At 46.7% G+C, this 21,802-nt stretch overlaps 2 protein-coding genes across 4 annotated transcripts in view; both read right to left on the bottom strand.

Annotated features, from left to right (window-relative positions):
- Positions 1-3,654, bottom strand: part of LOC134644876 (kinesin heavy chain-like) — a 51,086-nt gene extending 47,432 nt beyond the window's left edge. Inside the window, exon 1 of the mRNA XM_063498007.1 lies at positions 3,378-3,654. Within this exon, the coding sequence (XP_063354077.1) occupies positions 3,378-3,509 (132 nt within the window). The 5' untranslated portion in view covers positions 3,510-3,654. The remainder of the gene's footprint in view (positions 1-3,377) is intronic.
- Positions 3,655-7,143: 3,489 nt separating this feature from the next.
- On the bottom strand, positions 7,144-18,922 carry acvr2aa (activin A receptor type 2Aa). 3 transcript variants are annotated; one of them, XM_063499443.1, is made up of 12 exons: positions 17,984-18,893; positions 17,365-17,584; positions 15,243-15,361; positions 14,969-15,123; positions 14,362-14,385; positions 13,924-14,067; positions 9,816-9,959; positions 9,380-9,513; positions 9,194-9,308; positions 8,344-8,482; positions 7,930-8,060; positions 7,144-7,766 (listed from the first exon to the last, which is right to left on the bottom strand). In XM_063499443.1, exons 1-12 carry the CDS (start codon positions 18,036-18,038, stop codon positions 7,569-7,571), a joined length of 1,578 nt encoding a protein of 525 aa, XP_063355513.1. In that variant the 5' UTR covers positions 18,039-18,893; the 3' UTR covers positions 7,144-7,568. The 3 variants fall into 3 exon arrangements, with proteins under 3 accessions (XP_063355513.1, XP_063355514.1, XP_063355515.1); XM_063499444.1 differs by lacking the exon at positions 14,362-14,385; XM_063499445.1 differs by lacking the exon at positions 7,144-7,766 and having other exon boundaries at positions 7,952-8,060; positions 8,310-8,482; positions 17,984-18,922.
- Between the last annotated feature and the right edge of the window lie 2,880 nt (positions 18,923-21,802).

The following is a 21,802-nucleotide window of genomic DNA, read 5'->3' on the forward strand; positions in this document are numbered from 1 at the left end:
GTCAGGCTGCTGCTGAATAATTCATTTAATTTCAATCTAAAAGTTGGTCAGTGCGTAAGGAGCTTGAAAAGAAAAGAAAATCAGCTGGACTTCTTTAAGTTTGATGAAGATGTTTCAGCTGAGAAGCTTCTTCAGTTCTAAGATCTAGCCCCACCCTATCATGTGACTCACTAAGGTCAAAAGGCCCAGGATGTGAGTGGGCGTTCAGGCGTCTGGGAAGGATCTCAAAATTGGATTATAGATGGCAGACAGTTGGTGTCATAAGCCACGCCCTCTGTTCAAAGATGGTCGCTCACAGTGGACATAGAAGCTTCTTTCACTCCTCTTTCAAACCATCTGTCCTCTCTGTCCAAAATGTGAACATTGGCATCCTGGAAAGAGTGACCTTTGACCTTTAGATGCAGATGGACCGCCGAGTCTTGTCCCGTGGAGGTGGCTCTTCTATGTTGTGCCATGCGTTTATGAAGTAGCTGTTTGGTCTCTCCAATGTAGGGGTCTGGGCACTCGTCACTACACTGTACAGTATACACTACGTTGTTAAGTTTGTGTCTGAGTGTGTTGCTGGGTCTGAAGTACACTGGGATGGATCAAGGACACATATAAAACCTGCAGGACACCGGCCCTTGAGGCCTGGAGTTCAACACCTGTGATTTAAGGTGATAGGAAATATAAATAACTGCAACTTGAATCTTTACTGAAGCTCAGTATTTGACACAGAGTTTGATGTCACTGCTGTAATGACCAGTGATGGGAATAACAATGTTATAAGTAACGGCGTTTCTAACGGCATTACTTTTTTCAGTAATGAGTAATCTAACTAATTACTATTTCTATCGTTACAACGCCGTTACAGTTACTAACAAGAAAATGCGGCGCGGTCGCGTTACTATTTTTCAACAAACAGACGGTTGAAGCTGTGTTCAGCTTACAGCATCTTATATCAGTTGCACGGAAGTAGCTGTAAGTAATCTGGGCGCTACAGCTTTAAGCAGCTGCGTGCATTCCCGTGGACGACAATCACTTTCTGGCACAACACCTGGAGCTAGGGGGGCAAAACCACCAGGACTGAACTTCCAGCCATGCAGGATCTCTATAGACAGCGCTGCATGAGGAAGTCGCAGCGGATCCTCTCTGATCCCAGCCACCCTGACTTTTCACACTCCTGCTATCTGGCAGGCGGTTCAGGAGCATTCAGACCCACACTAGCAGACAGACACAGTTTCTACCCACAAGCCATCAGACTTTTGAACTGCTGACATTCCATACACACTCACTACAATTACAGGACTCTGCACACTGTCACTTCAACAAATGCCACTTAAATTCTCATCGAACAACTTTTGCACAAACTTGTAAATACCAACTCGTCTTAAATTCTCTAATATTTAATACTGGTATAGTACAGTTTTTGGTACAGTTTTTAAATTGTGTTAATAGGTCACGTAAAACCAGAGTCATGATAAACAATATATACGCGTTTTTTTCTGAATACTTTCGTCATGTTTACTGACAGTGGACAGCACTAGCAAGCACTCTCTGCTTATGACCAAAAAATAAGAAAACAAAACAACAACCAGCCCGTTGGTGGAAAAATGCACCATGTCGACCAATCAAAAAATGATATGGCAACATGACATTTGGTTGTTTAGGAAGAGGGGGAAGATTTAGGAGTGACGGCGAGAGAGAGAGAGTTTTGAGATGTGAGAGATTTGTGACCTTTAGCGTGTTTGGAGTGTGTAGTTAATGTGTTGTCTTGTGTAGTTAGTGTGTAGTGTTTTGTGTTGTGTGTCAGAGCAATGAGGCGACTGCTGTCTCCAGGTAGAAACAGGAGTGATACACCTGCTGCTGTCAGACCTGCAGGTATCAGGCTGTGATGTTCTCCTTTATAGTGGACAGAAATTATTGTTTTGGAGTGGCATAAATAATTTGTGTGGCATCTTATTGAAGAACAGCTGATTGTTCTGTAAATAGTTTGAAATGGTTATTAAAAAAAGGAAAAAGGTAAATGGATGCAAATAACTTTGTTGTTTGGAAAACTTGTGCATATGATTTTAAAATTGACAATTAATATTTGTATTTAAAGTTATGAAATATGATTCAATAAACATGTTTGTGGTTGTTACAGTAACAAATACTTTAATATACTTCATACTTTTCTACTCGTTTTTTGTCTGAATTTAGATCAATTGTGTTAATACAGTATGTCAAAATGAAAACTTAAAATTAAATGTATATGTAAAATTAAAAGTAGTCAAAAACGGCCAATTATACCCTGGACCCCAGAGGGTTAAACATTTTTTTAAAGTAACGCAATAGTTACTTTTTCTAGTAATTAATTACTTTTCGAATCTTGTAACTCAGCTACTAACTCAGTTACGTTTTTGATGAAGTAACTAGTAACTATAATTAATTACTTTTTCAAAGTAACTTGCCCAACACTGGTAATAACTAATAATGATTAATATAATAATAACTTTAATATTGGCCATATTACATTTACATTACCAGTGAAGTGACTTTAGTCTCATGAACAACATTAGCTAATTGTTATGTATTAGCTAATCTTAAATGACAGAATTCAGTACAGAAATGAAGCCCAACAATCATGTTTTTACAGTCCCGTGGTCTCAGCCTCAGATACTTATCAAATCAAACAGAGCTCATGTAAAACAAACAGATGAACAAAAGAAATTTGTCCTTCATTTCTGTCAAACAATGCGGTATGAAACGTTTCCAGCAGTTATTATCATTGTTGCTAGGCAACCTGAGCAGCGCAACGGAAGCTAGACCATCCCATTTCACAAGCATCGCACTTCCGGCCTTCTCGGTCTACAGCGAAGGCTTTATCCTCCAAAGGATGCAAACCCTGAATTGGGAAAAAGCCTATGTGTTAATAGACCTCTCTGCATTGAATCATATCTGTTATTAATCTCTGTCTCTCTTCCACAGCATGTCTTTATCCTGTCTTCCTTCTCTCACCCCAACCAATCACAGCAGATGGCCCCGCCCCTCCCTGAGCCTGGTTCTGCCGGAGGTTTCTTCCTGTTAAAAGGGAGTTTTTCCTTCCCACTGTCGCCAAAGTGCTTGCTCATAGGGGTCATATGATTGTTATTATTGTAGGATCTACCTTGAGGCGACTGTTGCTGTGATTTGGCGCTGTATAAATATAACTGCAGTGAACACGTTTGACTCTCCTGCTTTAAAGCAGCTGCTCCTGATTGATCAATACACTGTAAACAATGCACTGATTGATTGATTGAAGGAGGAGCAGCGTGCAGTGGTTCTGCAGTTACACACAGCAGGTTTGTTTGCACACTAAACAACACACACACACACACCGTGGCGCTGGGGCTGTGTGTGTGTGTGTGTGTACTCACCGACACCACCACGGTGTCCTCTCCGTTAAATTTCGGGATGTTTTTGTCTCCGCGGCTCCGCTCCGCCTCGTTCAGCGGCCTGAAGCGACACATCACCTTCACCCCGCACACGCCACCCTCCGCCGCCTCCATCACCGACAAGAAGCACCGACACGCACGAGGAAACACACACAAACCGGGAGGTTCGGCTCTGGTTCGGGTCCACACGGTCCGTTCAGAGGCTGCGGTCTCCGGTTAGTGCTTCTCCATCAGGAGGCTGAAGGCTCCACCTCTCACAGGTCCACCCTGGACCACCGAGCCGCAAAGAACCATGGGACATGAAGTCCTCCTTCACATCCAGCGTGAACATGTTTTAGTTCGGGTTAAAGCCAAATGGGTCATATTTGACTCATGACGTTTTAGGCTCTTTAAGACTTCATCGATTAGATTTTTTCCCTGAAAATCAAAATTGATAAAAAATAAAACTCAAAAACATTTATACTTCTTTTTTTAATTTGTCAGAGGGGTTTTTAAAATAAGTGAATAGATAAGGTGGAACAGTGGTTAGCACGATTGCCTCATAAGAGGAACAGGATGGAGGTTTGGCCCCCACCTGGGCGGGGCCTTTGTTGTGGAGTGTGCAGGTTCTCTCCAGGTGCTTCTCCCACAGTCCAAACACGTGTAGTTAGTGGGGTGATTCTAAATTAGCCATAGGTGTGAATATGAGTGCAAATGGTTGTCTCTCTCTCTCTCTGTGTGACCCTGTGACAGACCGTACCCGCCTCTTGCCCTATGGTAGCTGGGATAGCCTCCAGTTCCCGCCCCCGAGACCCTGACGAGGACAAGCAGAAGAGGACTGATGGATTTTCAGAAGGTTTGAGAAACATTCCCGTTTCAAAAATCAGAATTTTCTGACAACTTCATGATTAGAATAAATAATTAACCCGATAAATCAGAGTATGCTCTGGGTCATTGATGATCTGATCTCTAGAAGTATTCGGTTACACTCCTGGAGTAACGGTATTAACGCCACTGTGTAGAAATACTCAATTAGGACAGTTTTTTACTTTCTAACCATAAATTCAGTCACATGACACACCCCTGTATCAGCTGTTTTCTGTTTAAAATGGAATAAAGATTACATTATATTTAAGTAGGCAGACCTACCCAGAAAATGTTGTCAGCAACATCTGGATGGATGGGTGGACATTTTATTAGAACAAATTAAATTTCACAGTAAATTAGTTTTGAGTCCCCAGAAAGGCGTCAGTACTCAGTCTGCTAAATGTGCCGGCAGAATGAGGGTTAACATATATCAACATATAAATTTTAATTCAAATTTAATTTAGTTGGCAAAACATCTGAAAACAGAAGAAACGTGTGTGTCTGTGATCAGTATATCCACTGATCTACGTTCCACTCGTCATTCGTCTCCAGTTCATCCTCTGACTGAAGGCGGTCGAGTTACATCGCCCACGCGACGCATCAAAACACCTCTAACCTGAGCGTGCTCGGAGATTGAACATGATGTTCCCGTCGTCACCTTGATCACCACTGAGTGATGATCTCAGACTGCTTCAAAACATAAACAATCAGAAGAGGTTGGACGACTGATGACCAGAGGACATGATGATTTTCATAAACAGATCAAACTCTCTTACATCACAGACCGTACAACAACAGCATCAATAATAATAATAATAATAATAATGATGACCACACAGTTAAATGTTCTGGTTTCTTCTTCTGCAGCAGAAAATGATTCACTGTTAGGTTTGTGGGATAAACAGGATACAAATGCAGGACTTCCTGACAGACAACAGTGAATTTATTTACAGTGAAGAAATTCACTTCTGAGTCTTTTTCACACCTTGGCTCATGTGATGAGGCACATGGTCAGCAGTGGGTCGAAAAGGTACAACTCCCACTACGGGTTAAATACCTGCAACTCTCCACCATCTGGTTTTAGAACTGAAGAAGCTTTAGTCTGTGAAACATCTTCAGGAATCAGAAATACATCCAGTCGTTTCGTTAGATCACCTTGACCCGGAGGACTGAGAACCTACAGACACACTTCCTCCTCTTTGATCAAACCCCACAGGCAGTCAGGCTGCTGCTGTCACCACTGCTTTCATTTTGATGTTTACCGGCAGGGGGCAGTGTTTCACACAGCACGCTGCTGCTCTAAAATGCATTTGAATCACAGTGCAGCTGTTCCTTTATTGCCATTGGCTCAGCACAGGACTTACAGCAGACACACTTCCTGGTTCAACCTTCCAGTCTCAGGACCAGGACCACGCTAACACCTGGTATCAAACCCCCAACTCTTCACACGTGAACCCCTGAGCCAATAAAAGACAAAGCAGTATTCTCAAATAGTGGATTCTGTTCATCTGGACCTTTCATCATCATCCAGGTAACGTCTTCAGTCTCAGCTGGCTGCAGGTTTCCACCCTTATAAACATGACATTTGTATGATGACTGACACTAGCACCACTGAACAATGGGCTGGGAGGTCAGTTCCTTGAGCTCTTCTGTGTTGTGCCATCTGCATGGTCAGAGGTTGTTTGGTTTCTCTGATTTTGTTAATAAGGTTGGAAACCTGTAGTCATCTGATGAAAAGTTTCTCCCACTGAAAACATCCAGATGAACACGTCTGCCCAGATGTTTGCAGCTGTTTGTCCTGGACACAGTACTGCACTTTACAGTTGCTCTCTTCTTTTGTGCAATAAAAATAAAGGTCACATCCATATCTATCGATGGAGGTAGACCGCTCCACCATTCTCGTCCTTCCACACACCAACTGAAATCAGATGATTGTAGCAGGAAGAAAAAAACCTGATGTTTGTCTGCAGAGAACTGAAGAGCCTTTGTAGCACACAAACAACAGAACTGTAACAAATTACTGAATTTAGAGTAATTCAGTAATGTAGAGTACAGTAAAGCATTACTGATGCAGACTTTAAAGTTAACTGAAGTTTGTAGACCGACTTCACTCTCAGGTGTGTTTGATCTGTCAGGCATGCAGCTACAGTAACGGCACCTGTGAACTGATGACATCACTCACAGCAGTGATGTCATAGTGTGATAGTGCCATCAGCTCCATCACTCCCTGCTGCTCTGTCTGCAGATGTTTGATCCTCATATACCTGGTGTCAGCACATCTGTCCATGCTTCTGACTCCGCCTCCTTCCTGTAACCATGCTTAGAGCTGATTGAGAAAGTCTGGATTACCTGATCGAGTTCAGAACAATGATCACGTGACCTGAGCCTGATGTCGGGATATTTGAAACCAATCAGGAAACCCGATCCTCGATTTGTTGATCTGGATTCAAACAGCAGGGACCTGAACGCAACATGTTCTCATCTGAACAGATTCAGCAGTCAGAAAACAGACGCCGTGAATGCAGCACAGGTTTAGTGATGTGTTCGCTGACATCATCAGCATCATCTGAGGTTAAAACAGTCCTGCTGACCTTTGACCTCCAGCTGCTCAGCTTAAGGTGACACCCAAAGAGTTCAGATGCTAAATAACCAACCAATCAAAGCCTGTCCTGATGATCAAATGACTTCCTGTTTCTCTAAGAGACTCCTAAGTCTGACCCCGCCTACTCAGATGGCATCACACAGAAGCATGGTCTCCACAGCATGCACGTCTTATGAAGAACTCAGGATCAGTAAACAATGCTGAGGTCAGCTTACATGTGTCACACACACACACACACACACACACACACAGAGGAAATTAGTGTTTGAAAATAAAAACACGGCTCTGTTTGTGTTCCTGTAAAACAGATTGATGTTTTTATTCTCCGATAATCAATACATCTGATCACATGATTGTTTCCTGATGTCCTCACCTGACTGACTCAATGAGGCCACATGTAGCAGCTTTACTAGAACTGAGTTTGACCCCGAGACGAACCTGCAGGTCAGACCGACCTCATGGTGGCGAGGACTGAGAGACTCAGTCATCGGAGGTGAAAAGGTTCATGGCGGACGCGATTGTCAGCTCCAGGAGGTGAAAAAAGAAATAAAGTTTGTCTCTGTTCCTGATCAGACTTCTTGCTGATGGCCCAATCAGCTGTGCTTACCTGCACGAGCCTGTACACCTGTAGCACAGTCACAGGCTTTGTTCTTTTATTCTGACATCTGTACTCTCCATCCTACATGAAGTCTTTTATTTTGGCGTCCCCGCCCTGCTCTGATTGATCATAAGCTTGACTCTTTGGGCGGGTAGTCCACGTTGGTCACCATGGTGACGACCGTGACAATCTCCTCATGGGCCGTGACGCTCGACTGCTGCTGCTGCATCTGCACGACGCGCTCCTCCACACAGCCCGCTGACAGCCGCGCCTCCGCCTCATGATCCCAGCACTCCTCCATCGTCTCACAGAGGAGAGCCAGACCCTGGGGGCAGAGAGGGGACCTGGATCAGAGGTCAAACATAGCACTTGTTTCTTTATAAACTACACCTGCGGTGAGGTCATCCTGGAGCTTCAAACAACTGCATCGGCTATGCTTTACAGTGTACTGTGGGTAATGTGCTGGTGCATTGTGGGTAGTGACTCACGGCGTGCTTCTGCCAGCACTCTCTGATTGTGGGCCTGAGCTTCTTGTAGACTACCACCTCCTGCATGTCCTCCAGAGACGGATGCTGACCTGCCTCCTCCTCAAAGGGCAGCAGGTACTCATCTACTGGACCTGAACCACAGAAGACCAGGTGTGCGGATCAGTCAATGATAGTCTTCACTTTGCCACACACACACACACACACACACACACACCGAAGCAAAGCAGGTGAAGACGTAAACACAGGACGGCGGCGTTGGCCTCCACCGACCACAACGACATGTTCATGTCAGTTTCCTCACATGTCACATGACCATTCTTTGTAAGCAGGTCAAACTTTAACAACCAACCAGGCATGTTGTTAAATTTTGACGTGCTGACCTGGTGAGTCAGGTGACCTTCTGGCGTTTCATACCGTCAGCAGCTTTGCAGCGTGACGCGAGCTCCCACAGCACCAGCCCCACAGCGTACATGTCGATCCTCAGGAAGGCGTCTCTCTGGAAGTTGATGGCGCCCTCCAGGACCTCTGGGGCCATGTACCTCCTGGTCCCCACCTGACACAGACAGGAACCAGATCAGCTGTTTACTGAGGTGATGTGACACAACTACAAAGAGCAGAGGAGCCGGTGGAGGAGACATGGATAACATCACTGATATCAATAAAGTTTGAACTTGTTACGCAGCACTTGTCTGAAGCCCCGCCCCCTCTGACCTCATGGCAGGTGCTCACACATATTTTAAAACTCTGTAATAACACAACAGCATCTAAATGATGTCATTACTGTGGAGAACGAGCTGAGTGACCGGTAAACAAACACAGCTCATTTAGAGCCGACCTCAAAGCTGCTACAACTAATATGTAAACGCAGTGAGTTTATCACACCAGCCGCTCTGCAGCTTCACCTCCTCAAACCCTCTGATTGGCTGCTCTGCTCTCATTTCTCTCTTTGGTTCCCCACACTCTGGACACTGCTCCGTTCAGCTATGCCTCCCCCGCTGTGCACAGCTGCAATCAGCCCAGCTCAACATCCCAGCACTAATTATTCTTCTTTTATCAAACATCCCTGAATATTTACCCATCAGCCACCAGATGGAGCTATTTGCTTCTTCCTAACCCAGACTGTCCTCACCTGGACCATCAGGTGTACCTGGAACTCCATCATGCGTTTGCTAAACACTCTTAGATATTTCTGTATCCACTGACTGTTACACTCTCACTGCTGTAATGACAAAGTGTGACAGAGGCGTAGCTCGGGTGGACACACCTGTCCGTGAGCGTCACCTGGAGACTTTCCCGCCTCAAACCTGAGAGCGAGGCCAAAGTCGGCGATGCAGGCAGTCAGGTCGGACTTAAGCAGGACGTTCTTACTCTTGAAGTCCCTGAAAAAAAACACAGAGCTGTCAGGCAGGTGTGTGTACGCACCTGTGTGGGTGTGCCCGTACGCACGTACCTGTGTGCGATGGCGGGTTTGTATGCAGGTATGTCTTCGTGCAGGTAGGCCAGGCCTCGGGACATAGACTGAGCGATCCGACACAGTTCAGACCAGGAGAGAATGTTGGCTTTAAGGTGGTCAGTCAAGGAACCCTGAGAACACGTCATGAAGAACACAGAGTGAAGACTGAGGGTCAGAGGTCAAATTTGACTCAGAGTGACTCAGTCTTCTGTCCACTTTTATGAGTGATAGAATGGTGTGTGACAGGAACTTTGCATGCCCATAAAAGGAAAGGAAATTTAAGATTATAACCACATGGTTATAATCACATTATAACCACACATTCACAAACTGAACCCGCTCCAACTTGTCCACGCTCCACGTTCTCCCAGGTTCTAATGGAGTTTTAGGAGTGTTCTGCAGTTCCACCTCCAGCCTGCGGGGTCACTGTTACCTTGTGATGGTAGGCGGTGACGAGCCACAGCTCCGTTTGCAGCTCGCTGCCTCTCTTCTCAGCGCCGAGGAACTGCAGCAGGTTCTCGTGTCTCATCCCACTCAGGCTGAAGATCTCAAACTCGTTCTGCCAAGACTGACGCTCCTGAGCACAGGTCAGAGGTCAGAGTAGTCAGGGGCGTGGCCCAACTGTGACCTCACACAGAGGTAATTTCTCAACATGTGCTCTTGTGAGACATCATCAATTCAAAGGGTTAGGTTGCATTTCATCTGAAAATATGTGCTATTGTAGGATCTACTTTACGGTATGAAGCGCCTCGAGGCGACTGGTGCTGTGGAAATAAAACTGAACTGAAACTCAAAAGTGGCCGTGGCGGAGGAGAGCGGATAAAACTGTGAGTGAAGTTTGAAATGTGCCCGTTTCTGTGACACAAAGTAACTCTTAAGATGTTTCAGGCGAGAATGTAGATAGGGATATTTCCAAACATCACCTCCCTCTGGGCGAACGGCCAGTTTGCCTCGCCAGGTGTCAGCTGACCAAAAAGTCGAGGCTTATTCTCCCTGACTCCTGCCACATCATTTTTAAATCTCCCCAGGCTTTGGCCACTCAGTGGAGGTTAAACATCATGTTTGGCTTATTTCAGTGTTTTAGAGAAAATCTGTTTGATCCAAACTGGATCGCTGTATTTAACTTTCATGTCTCACTGGAGCGCTGTCACCGTGTTTGGAAATGAATCGTCATTATTCCCTCACGCAGATGTGCTCATGTATATGGAGCAGAAACATCTGGCGCAGCTGCTCATGAAGACTTCACACAAAGGATCAGATAATGTTTTTATGCCCAATAAAATGGATGAGCTCACGTCGCTAACCTGGTCACAGAGGGAGTACCGGCAATGTAGCATCATGATGCTAACGGAGTCGTGGCTAACACCGCTAACTCCGGACACGAGTGTGACACTACCGGGATTCCAGCTGCTGCGAGCGGACAGGACGAGAGAGAGCGGTAAGAGGAAAGGAGGGGGACTGGCAGTGTTTGTGAATGACAGATGGTGTAACCCTGGGCACATCACTGTGAAAGAACAACTCTGCAGCAGAGACATTGAGCTGTTAGCCGTTAGCATGCGTCCGTACTACCTGCCCCGGGAATTCTCGCATGTTATCGCGATAACAGCGTATGTCCCCCCCTCGGCCAACGCGGATGCAGCCTGTGACACTCTCCACTCAGTGGTCAGCAGACTGCAAACACAATCTCCGAGAGCCCTCCTCATAATATCAGGGGACTTTAATCATGCCTCACTGGACTCCACACTGCCCACCTTCACCCAGTATGTGACCTGCCCAACCAGAGACAATAAAACACTGGACTTTACTGTATGCCAATGCTGAAGAGGCATACAGTTCATCACCTCTCCCTCCCCTGGGCAGATCTGATCACAACCTGGTGCACCTTGTCCCTGTGTATGAGCCCTTAGTGCGCAGGGAGCCACCAGCCACCCGCACAGTACAGAGATGGTCGGAGGAGAGCGAGGAGGCTCTTAAGGATTGTTTTAAGTCGACTGTGTGGGAGGTGATCTGTGACGACCACGGAGAGGACATCGACAGCCTTACCACATGCATTACTGACTATATTAATTTCTGTGTGGATAACACCGTACCTACCAGGACTGTACGGTGTTTCTCCAACAACAAACCTTGGATTACCCCAGAAATTAAAGCCGTCCTCAAGCAGAAGAGGAGGGCCTTCAAATCCAAAGACAAAGAGGAGTTGAAAAGGGTGCAGAGAGAGTTGAGGGGACTGATAAGGAATGGGAAGGACAGCTACAGGCAGAAGATGGAGAACCAGCTTCAGCAAAACAACGTTGGTGAAGTCTGGAGAGGCCTCAGAACCATCTCAGGCCACAAACATCAGAACTCTCTGCCTGGGAGGGATGTGAGGTGGGCAAATGAACTGAATCATTTCTTCAACAGATTTGATTCAGCCATGAGGCAGTCTCCAACATCGGCTGCAGACTCACCCACCCCCACTGCTGCTGTTCCACCTCTGACACCTCAGACACTTCATACCTCCTCTATTCACCCTGCTCACTCCTCCCCACCCCCAACAACAGCATCCAATACACACTCAACACAAGGCTCCAGCCTGTCTCTCTCAACCACCCAGGTTAGGAGGGAACTGAGGAGGATTAAAGCCAAGAAGGCAGCGGGTCCAGATGGCATCAGTTCGAGGGTCGTCAGGTCCTGCGCGGACCAACTGTGTGGGGTGATGGAGCACCTCTTCAACCTGAGCCTGAGTCTGGGAAGAGTCCCACAGCTCTGGAAAACCTCCTGTGTTGTACCAGTGCCAAAGACTTCACGCCCCAAGGACCTCAACAGCTACAGGCCGGTGGCTCTGACATCCCACCTGATGAAGACCCTGGAGCGGCTGGTCCTGGCTCAGCTTCGGCGCCTTGTGAGCTCATCACTGGACCCACTTCAGTTTGCCTACCAGCCTGGCATTGGAGCGGATGATGCCGTCATTCACCTCCTACATCGCTCCCTCGCTCACCTGGAGACCGCTGGAAGCACTGTGAGAATCATGTTCTTTGATTTCTCCAGTGCCTTCAACACTATTCTTCCCTCGGTTCTGAAGGACAAGCTGGAGAACTCAGGAGTGGACCATCACCTCACTACCTGGATTTTGGACTACCTCACCGACCGACCACAGTATGTGAGGACTCAGGGCTGCGTGTCGGACAGGGTCGTCTGCAGTACGGGGGCCCCACAGGGAACGGTTCTGGCTCCGTTCCTCTTCACCATCTACACTGCAGACTTCTCCCACAACTCCACCCAGTGCTTCCTGCAGAAGTTCTCTGATGACTCTGCTATAGTCGGCCTCATCACTGATGGGGACGACAAGGAGTACAGAGGACTGACTCAGGACTTTGTGGACTGGTGCCAGCTGAACTACCTCCAGATCAATCCCAGTAAAACCAAGGAGCTGGTGGTAGACTTCCGCAGGCACAAACATCCTCCACTGCAACCACTGAACATCCAAGGTATGGACATTGAGGCTGTGGACAGCTACAGGTACCTTGGTGTTCATCTGAACAGCAAACTGGACTGGACTCATAACTCAGACGCCCTCTACAGGAAAGGGCAGAGCAGACTGTACCTGCTGCGGAGACTCAGGTCGTTTGGAGTGGAGGGCCCACTCCTGAAGACCTTCTATGACTCTGTGGTGGCCTCAGCCATCTTTTATGGTGTGGTCTGCTGGGGCGGCAGCATCTCTTCTGGGGACAGGAAGAGACTGAACAGGCTGATCCGAAGGGCCAGCTCTGTTCTAGGATGCCCTCTGGACCCAGTGGAGGTGGTGAGTGACAGGAGAATGGTGGCTAAGCTGTCATCCCTGCTGGACAACATCTCCCACCCCATGCATGAGACTGTGACAGCACTGAGCAGCTCCTTCAGTGGGAGACTGCGGCACCCACGGTGTGGGACGGAGAGATTTCGCAGGTCTTTCCTCCCCACTGCTGTCAGACTGTACAAAGACTTTAACTGATCAAACACACACATCCACAAATGTGCAATAACACAAATGTGCAATAATCTTTCTGGCATCGTTGTATTTTTACTCTGTTGTATATAGCATTTGTATTCTATTTTTATCTTATTGTATATTTTATTCTATTTTATTCTATTCTGTACAGTTGTGTACTGTATTTATTCTTATTTTATTCTAATCTTTGCTTCATAACTTTTGCACTGTCCACTTCCTGCTGTGACAAAACAAATTTCCCACGTGTGGGACTAATAAAGGTTATCTTATCTTATTTATGTTTCTACGACAATAAACAAAATCATTCTCACATCTGACCCGTTTGTTGTTGTTGTTAAATGAGCAGCGTGAGCTGTGCGTACATGTTTGTGTTTCAGTCATGTGACTGTTGGTGCTCAGCTGTATGAAGGTCATCAGTGTCTGGATGTTAGAAGAGCCGTGAAGACCAACGCTCTGATGCTCCTCTCATAGCCAAGCGTTTTGCCAAAGTGCTTGGAAGCACTTGTGTAGTAAAGGGGCTACTTGTATTATCAATATTAATCACACTGAGATTAACGGCACACACACCGACCTGGGCAGGGAAGATCTTGACGGCGACGTGTTCGCTGAGCAGCTGAGCCTTCCACACGCAGCCAAAGCGCCCCCTGGCTTTCAGCTCCAGCAACTGCAGAGGCTTCTGTCCCAGGACAGGGGAGGGGGGCAGGGGGCCGGGCTCCTGGAAGGGGGGGGAAATCAGAGACAGAGGATACAGGAAAATAAAGAACATCTTGTCGGGGCTGTCAGGCCACACCCACATGGACATGTGTACATTAAAAATACAGAGTGACAGAACCATGAGAGTGGGCTGGCCTAAAGATGGGCGGTGTGGCGTGCTGACACAGTCATGCAGGGCAAGGAAGGAGCAGGACGTGCAGACATCATGTGACACAAAACATAAAGGTGCTCAGAGACCCAAAGTGGGAGAACACAAGGCCGGTGGTGACGGAGCACGCTCAGTGGGTCTTCTTACCTCGACCATGATGTGAAAGGCGTGCTGAGAGGCAAAGAAACAGCTCAGAGTCACACAGACAGGAAGAGGTGGAGCTAACTCACAGCCTCCCTCTGAAACATCAGCATTGTCTCACTACTCCAGCTATGTGTCACCGCCTCCTCGCGTCTTAGCCCCTCCCACCCCAGAGGTGAAGACACAAGTTTTTAACAAAAAGAGCATCCATGTCACATGACACAGTCACGTGACAGAGTCGATGATGCTGTTAAAAACTACAACAAACACCAGCTCTATGTACTGTTACCGTGGAAACGGTGCTTTTCCTGATCACCCTGCGAGTGCTTCAGGTCTTTTATTTTGAATGTCAACCTGACGTGTTCCTGACTTCCTGATTGGACTAAACAGCAGGAACGTGTCAGGACAAACCCCAAACACCTGATCAGTACACCTGGCTTCAGTGTTTACCTGGAACGAGTTTGTTCACTTGCTGCTGGGACTTCCTGTAGAACAGACAGCTGATCAAAGCTGTTATGAAGCATTTATTGTGAAAGTTTGTTTTTCATTTTTTAAACTCAGAGCAGGAAGTCACCTGACTGTCACATGACCCACTCCTCACAGGAGGTCTCACCTGTGTGGGCACCAGCACAGGTGGGTAGGCCAGTTTGTGGTGTCGGTACATCCAAAAGGACAGCAGGACGATGGTGGCGACGGCCATGATGGGGAGCAGCGAATACATCAGTGCGGTGACCACCGGGGGTCGCAGTGTGAGTGGGATATTTGTCGCTATGGAAACACACACGGAAAAGAGGTTACAACATGAAGTACAGGAGGCTTTTCACTATAAGGTTCCATTTTAACATCAAAGATTTTCAGAATAAGGTGCGAGATGAGCAGGTACGTACGGGGCAGCGGCGGCGTGTGGTTGCTGTTGGGGAGGTAGAAGAACTTCTGGTTGCACAGACTTCCCTCACAGCAGCAGAAGAAGACGTCAGGGGACTCCTTCCTCTCGACACACTCCCTCCTATCATTTATTTATTTATTTATTTATTTAGGACAGTGCATGCTAATGAACATAAATGTAAAAACAAATTACATGAATGTAAACATGCCACATTATAGCCAAAGGCTAATTTCCATCTGTTGTCCTTAAACATAAAAAAATAGACATAATAATTCATAAAAATTCATCATTCATTCATAATAAAAACTCCATCACCAAACTTACACATACACACCATTCTGTTCCCAAATAAAACATTAAAACTATACAACTCATACGTGATCACACACTTGATTTGTCCATAACCAGTTTTTAAGCTTTGCCTTAAACAAATTGAAAGTCGAGCATTCTCTAATGGGTTGAGGAAGACTGTTCCACAGATGGCCGCCCTTGACAGAGAGGACATTCTGCCCAAATGCTGTCCGTCTGTGGGGTATAAACAAGTCTCCTCGGGTTGTAGCTCGAGTGGTCCTGTCTGAGCTTTCTTTATGCCTAATGAACTGCTTTAGTGGTGGTGGAGCAAGGGAGTGTAAGACTTTATATATTAAACAGACTCTTTTAAGTTTCATTAAGTTATTGAAGTTCAGTAATTTATGTTTTTTTAACACATGACAGTGGTGGTGGGAAGTCGGTTTTTTGTCAAGTAGTTTTAAACTTCTTTTATAAATGTTTTCAATAGTTTTAAGTGTTGTTGGACAAGCAAGTGACCAGGACGTCAAACAATAGTCCATATGAGAGATGATCATTGAGTAAAAATAAGTTTTTGCAACTTTCATATTTAAATTATTACTTATATGGTTAAAATTTCGATTATTAAATTTAAGTACCTGGGACACTTTATTTATGTGACTCTTGAAGGATAATGTTGGGTCTAGAATGACCCCAAGATATTTAAATTCTGGTGCTAGATCAAGCTCTACTCCATCCAGGAATATGTTTGACTGCTTCAAGTTTAAGGGGCGTTTGGAAAAATACATACAGACAGTTTTTGAGGTGTTCAACATTAGGCATGAGTCCTCCAGCCAGCTATTCATTAATGCTAAAGCAGCTGTAAGATCTTTTGCCACCTGCTGGACACTATTTGCTTGCGTATATATAACTGCATCATCCGCATACATTTGAGCAAATATATTTGGACAGACTTCAGGTAAGTTATTGATAAAAAGAGAGAACAATAAGGGCCCAAGAACAGATCCTTGAGGAACCCCTGTATCACAGTCTAAATATGGAGATTTAACCCCTATCAGGAAACAGCACAGATGAGCTGATGCACAGGTGAGGTCAATTCAATTCAATTTTATTTATATAGCGCCAAATCACAACAAAAGTCGCCTCAAGGTCACCACGCACAGGGGAGGTCACCACACTCAAGTACCCCCCCGATTGACGTGTCTCCTCCTCCTCACACGCAGTAATGTGTTTCAGCTTTATCACTGAACTCTCAAGTGACCTCACACATGAGCTCACAGTCGCTCACCTGTATGCTCTCTCACAGGTGAGCGACTGTGACAGAAATGTTATCACACAGGTGAGCTTTTACAGCACCTCTCAGTTCACATATGAAAAATGATCAATTGCTGTGATTGATACGTGGGCTGACTGGTGACAGGTAATGGTAAATGGACTGGTTCTTATATAGCGCTTTATACAACTCGCTCATTCACCCATTCACACAAGCACTTTTCTAAGTTCTTAGTGCTAACTAATTCATACATACACATTCGGAGTGTGTGAGTGTGAGCTAGCTATTCTTCTCCTGAAATCACTCTGGTCCTCCGAGTGAACCTACAGCAACACGTAGGCAAACCAATTCAACTACAGGTAGACATACACCTGAACACACCTGCCCTGAGGGGACTTATAAAATCACCACTCTGTACTTGAACAAAGTCAGGTTCAGGTCTGGGAGCATCATCGATCAATAACCCAATCAGGTCTAAACTCTGCTATCCTCCTGTTGAACCACAGAGGTGCTCCTTTACTTCCTGTTGTTACCTGAGCGTGACCTCTCTGGCCCCACCTACCTGTCGTAGCAGCTAGGGTCATCAAGCCAGCAGCCCTGTTTGACCACGGTCACCTGACCGGAGGTGTTCCTCCAGGTGGCGAAGCAGTGCTGCCTCTTATCCTTCTGCCCGGAGCAGATCTCCACGCCGCTGATGTTCCCTCGGCCCTCCACTGAGGAGGAGTAGGAGCTGTAGCTGTACAGCACACAGGTCTGAGTCTGAGTGTGGCCCAGGATTGCACCTGAGGAGGCAGAGGAAGCATACAGCATCATGAGAGTGACTGAAACAGGTATAGATCAGCTGTTTCCTGTCAGCTCAAGAGCTAATCAATAACTGACCAATATCTGATCAGCAGGTTTTCTGCAGGAGGTCTGAGGTGACCTGTGGTTGAAGATCACCTATATATGATATACACCATTGAAATGAAGCTGCTGGATAGCTGCCCTGAGGCGTTTCAGTGAGCAGACAGCATCACTGACACACAGCTGACTGCTCTAGCCTATCTTAGCTCTGAGCCTGGATTAGGATCAAAGCAGCTCAGAGTTATTTACTGGGGCTTGTTTCCTGTGACATCAGAATTACAGTCTGGTTTTTAATCGATTGTGTCTGTGGTGATGATGTTAGAGCCAGGTGTGCTCACCTGAGGAGCAGGTGATTAGGAGGACGCTGAAGGCCAGCCTGGTGGCGGATCCCATGGTGCTGCTCAGATAAATCCTAGTTTCAATCCTAATCCGGGATTACGCTCCCTCTGACTGACAACAGGACTCCGGGCACCGGAACCATGTCCCAGTCCAAGCAGCGGTTGCGGTCCGTTCACCGGGACGCCCCGTGAGAGCACCCGGGAAGAGGGGCCCAGGAGCCGGGCAGGCCCTGAGACATGGTGCGCTGTCAGGAGATCCGGACCTGAGGACCAGTACAGGCTGCTCGCCGGGTCGGAGCGGTGCTGTAAAGGTTTATGCTGCAGAAATCGGGTTATCGACGAACTGACAGGTTATCAATCAAAGGATTGATCTGGATTAACTCCATCAGCGAACCTCCGGCCATGAAGCACAGTTCACCTTGGACCCCTGCACCATTCTCCGCGAAGCCTCAGCCGTGCTGTGACCCTGGATCAAACTCACCTCCCAGCAGAGAGCCGGGCGGAGGTGTAGCCTCAGCCCGCCTCTGATGATCACTGCTCGGTCACACGGATGCTAGCTGGCCCGGCTACCCTTTAGCTTAGCTCCGAGGAGGAAAACCTCAAACCGCATCCGCGTCCCGTCTGTTCGCTCCGCGGGAGGAAGCACCGTGTGAACGATCCCGGACTGGCTCACAGCGTACAGCCGACCTGTCCGCCTCCCCCTCACCTGGTCTCCGTATTACTTCCACTCCACACTCTGAGGCCGACAGCAGAAGGAAGATGGCGGATACGCTGCGATCAGTTTGTCTTTTTCACCGTCTTCCATAGTCACCTGTCACAGCGTACACGATCATCTGACGGGCACCTGCAAAAACCAATAGGATGCCTAGAACAATCCGGAGTCCCATTTATTCACCAATGATTAGCCGTGTTTGTGCGTAGAGCCCATGGAATGAGGGAAAAGCCCCGCCCACTGAAAAGAGGTTGGTGGGCTGTCAGAAAAGTCTTTAAAAATGGAGAAAAATAAAAGCGGAAAGAAACCTCCATAAACCAATCAAAATTCAGTAAAACTAAAAAATTTTTTTACTATAATCCAATTAAAACCTAAAAAATATAAAAATGCTTTAGAAACTATTCATTCGTTTCTGGCCTGTGAGATTTATACTTTAAACTTGTTTCGTCACTTGGTGGTGGAAACAGCAGTTAGCGACTGAACTAACATCATGTAGGTCCTCAGTAATCCAGGTCATGGTAGTCGAGCTTGGAAAGAAAAACGTCTGGTCTTCTTTAACTTCTTGAAGACGTTTCACTTCTCATCCAAGAAGCTTCTTCACTTCTAACACCAAATTCATCTAATTCAAGGATTCAATGCGTTTATTGTCATGTGTGCAAGAAAAAGCATTTCTCTGTACAATGAAATTCTTTCTCTGCTGTCCACACGCAGATGCTGGTTAATATGTACAAATAGATAAAATACAAATAGCATGAATAAATGAATGGAGAAAACATTTGAAGTATTAAATAGATTTATGTGCAAAAGAGCAATATGTGAGATGACCTGATGTACAAAAATTATTATTACTGTTAAAATAGGTCAGCTGTTCAAGAGTCTGATAGCAGTGGGGAAGAAGGAGTTCTTGAGTCAAGATGTTTTGGATTTCACACTTCTAAACCTTCGTCTTGAGGGCAGAAGTGTGAACAGTCCGTGTTGGGGGTGTGTGGGGTCTTTGAGGATGGAGGCAGCTCTCCTCTGGACTCTGTGATGGTAGAAGCTCTGCAGAGAGGGCACCGGGGTCCTGATGATCTTCTCCGCAGTTGTTATCACTCTCTGCAGGCGTTTGCGGTCCATAGCAGTAGTGCTGCTGTACCATGCAGTGATGCAGCTGGTTAGTGTGCTCTCCACAGTACAGCTGTAGAACCTGCTGAGGATCTTGGGCGACATACCAAATTTCCTCAGCTTCCTCAGGAAATACAGCCGCTGCTGAGCCTTCTTGAACAGCTGTGGGGTGTTCAGTGTCCAGGTGAGGTCCTCAGTGATGTAGACACCCAGGTTTCTAAAGCTGCTCACCCTCTCCACTTCAAGTCCCTGGATAAACAGCGGCTGGTGAGGCCTCCTCTTCTTCCTCATGTCCACTATCATCTCCTTTGTCTTGTCAGTGTTGAGGGTGAGGTCGTTGTCCTCACACCATGACACCAGACCGGCCTCCTCTCTCCTGTAAGCTGCTTCATCTCCTCCAGTGATGCAACCGATCACTGCAGTGTTGTCCGTGAACTTCAGTATGATGTTATCCCTGTTGGAGGCGACACCGTCGTGGGTGTACAGGGTGTAGAGGATGGGACTGAGGACACAACCCTGTGGAATGCCAGTGTTTGTAATAAGGACACATCTAACACCTGCATATATTGACAGAGCAGTTCCCCTTGGTGGCTGCAGTTTGAAACACATCCCAGTCTGTTTGGGTAAAACAGTCCTGTCGGATACTCTCAGTCTCTGGGGTCCACAGTTTAACAGGTTTGATTGTTTCAGTTTCTGTCTGTAAGCCGGGTACATGCAGGGAGATGTGGTCAGACTGTCCAGAGTGAGGGCGTGGTGCAGCCCTGTATGCACCGTGTATGTTGCGTAAACATGATCCAGGGTGTTCTTGTCACGGGTAGGAATGGCCACATGTTGATGGTATTTTGGGAGTACAGTCCGTAAGTTGCACTTACTAAAGTCACTGGCGACAATAAAAACAGCGTCTCAATGAGTTGTCTCTAATGCGCTGATGTCGTCATGGAGTTTGCCGAGCGCTGCTGTGAAGTTAGCGCGTGGCTGGATGTAAACAATGACCAAAAACACAGCTGACAACTCCCGCAGCAGATAGTAAGGGCGGCATTTAGCATTAAAAACTCCACGTCTGGCGAACAGTACTTCTGGATAGTCTGCACGTTTCAGCACCACGATTTCTTAATGAACGCACACTAGAGTGACCATATTTTGATTTCCAAAAAAGAGGACGCTTGGCCCAGTCATGAAGAACTTTAATAATACTGTTTGCTTAAAGAAAATTTGAACATATTTAAACGATGCCTTCTCTCGGTTAATGAATGGTGAAACAAAAACGTCATATAGACTTTTACAAGTCAACAAGGGCAAAAAATAACTTAAAAACCTCTGGAATTAGATAATAGCACAGAAATAAGGCCTCATCTGTATAAGAAAAATTACCAGTACCGGGATGGTACGAGGGAAATTTCTTTTGCAGTTCGTCTGAAAGCTGCAGTTGCGCTTTGGCTGGTTTTAAACATCACCAGACATCACTACTGCGTGCTGTCTGTCTCGTCTGTGAGCGCAGAACAACCACTCACAAAGCCGCAGCTCAGGGATGACGTCACACATATGGGTCCTCTGTAGGAAAACCAGGACATTTTCATCAATCTCGAAATTCCCCCCGGACGCCCCGGACAGAACGTGAAAAGTGGACATGTCCGGGGAAAAGAGGACGGTTGATCACCCTAACGCGCGCACACACGTCCCCCGATAGCCTCACCGGAGGCTTCGAAGTCCACTCCTGGGGTCAGCTGACTCACTAGGACTCGGTGCTTATGGGCCTTCCTGGGGGTGGGGATGGTGGTAGGGGTGTCTCCTGGGGCGAACAATGACTTGAAGCTCCGGTGGGAGGGTAAAATCCAGAAGATTGTGTGAGTTACCGATGTCCAGTAGTGCCTGTAGCGGATATGTTAACAGTGCACAGCACTTATCCAGTGCAAAAAGAACAAAAAACAAACAACAACAAGTTGGCATCTGAAAGTGGAGCAAGCAAACACGTCTGCCTCGAGGGGCGCCATGATAATGTAAAT

The sequence above is a fragment of the Pelmatolapia mariae genome, linkage group LG16_19, assembly GCF_036321145.2.
Source record: "Pelmatolapia mariae isolate MD_Pm_ZW linkage group LG16_19, Pm_UMD_F_2, whole genome shotgun sequence".
NCBI lineage: Eukaryota > Metazoa > Chordata > Actinopteri > Cichliformes > Cichlidae > Pelmatolapia > Pelmatolapia mariae.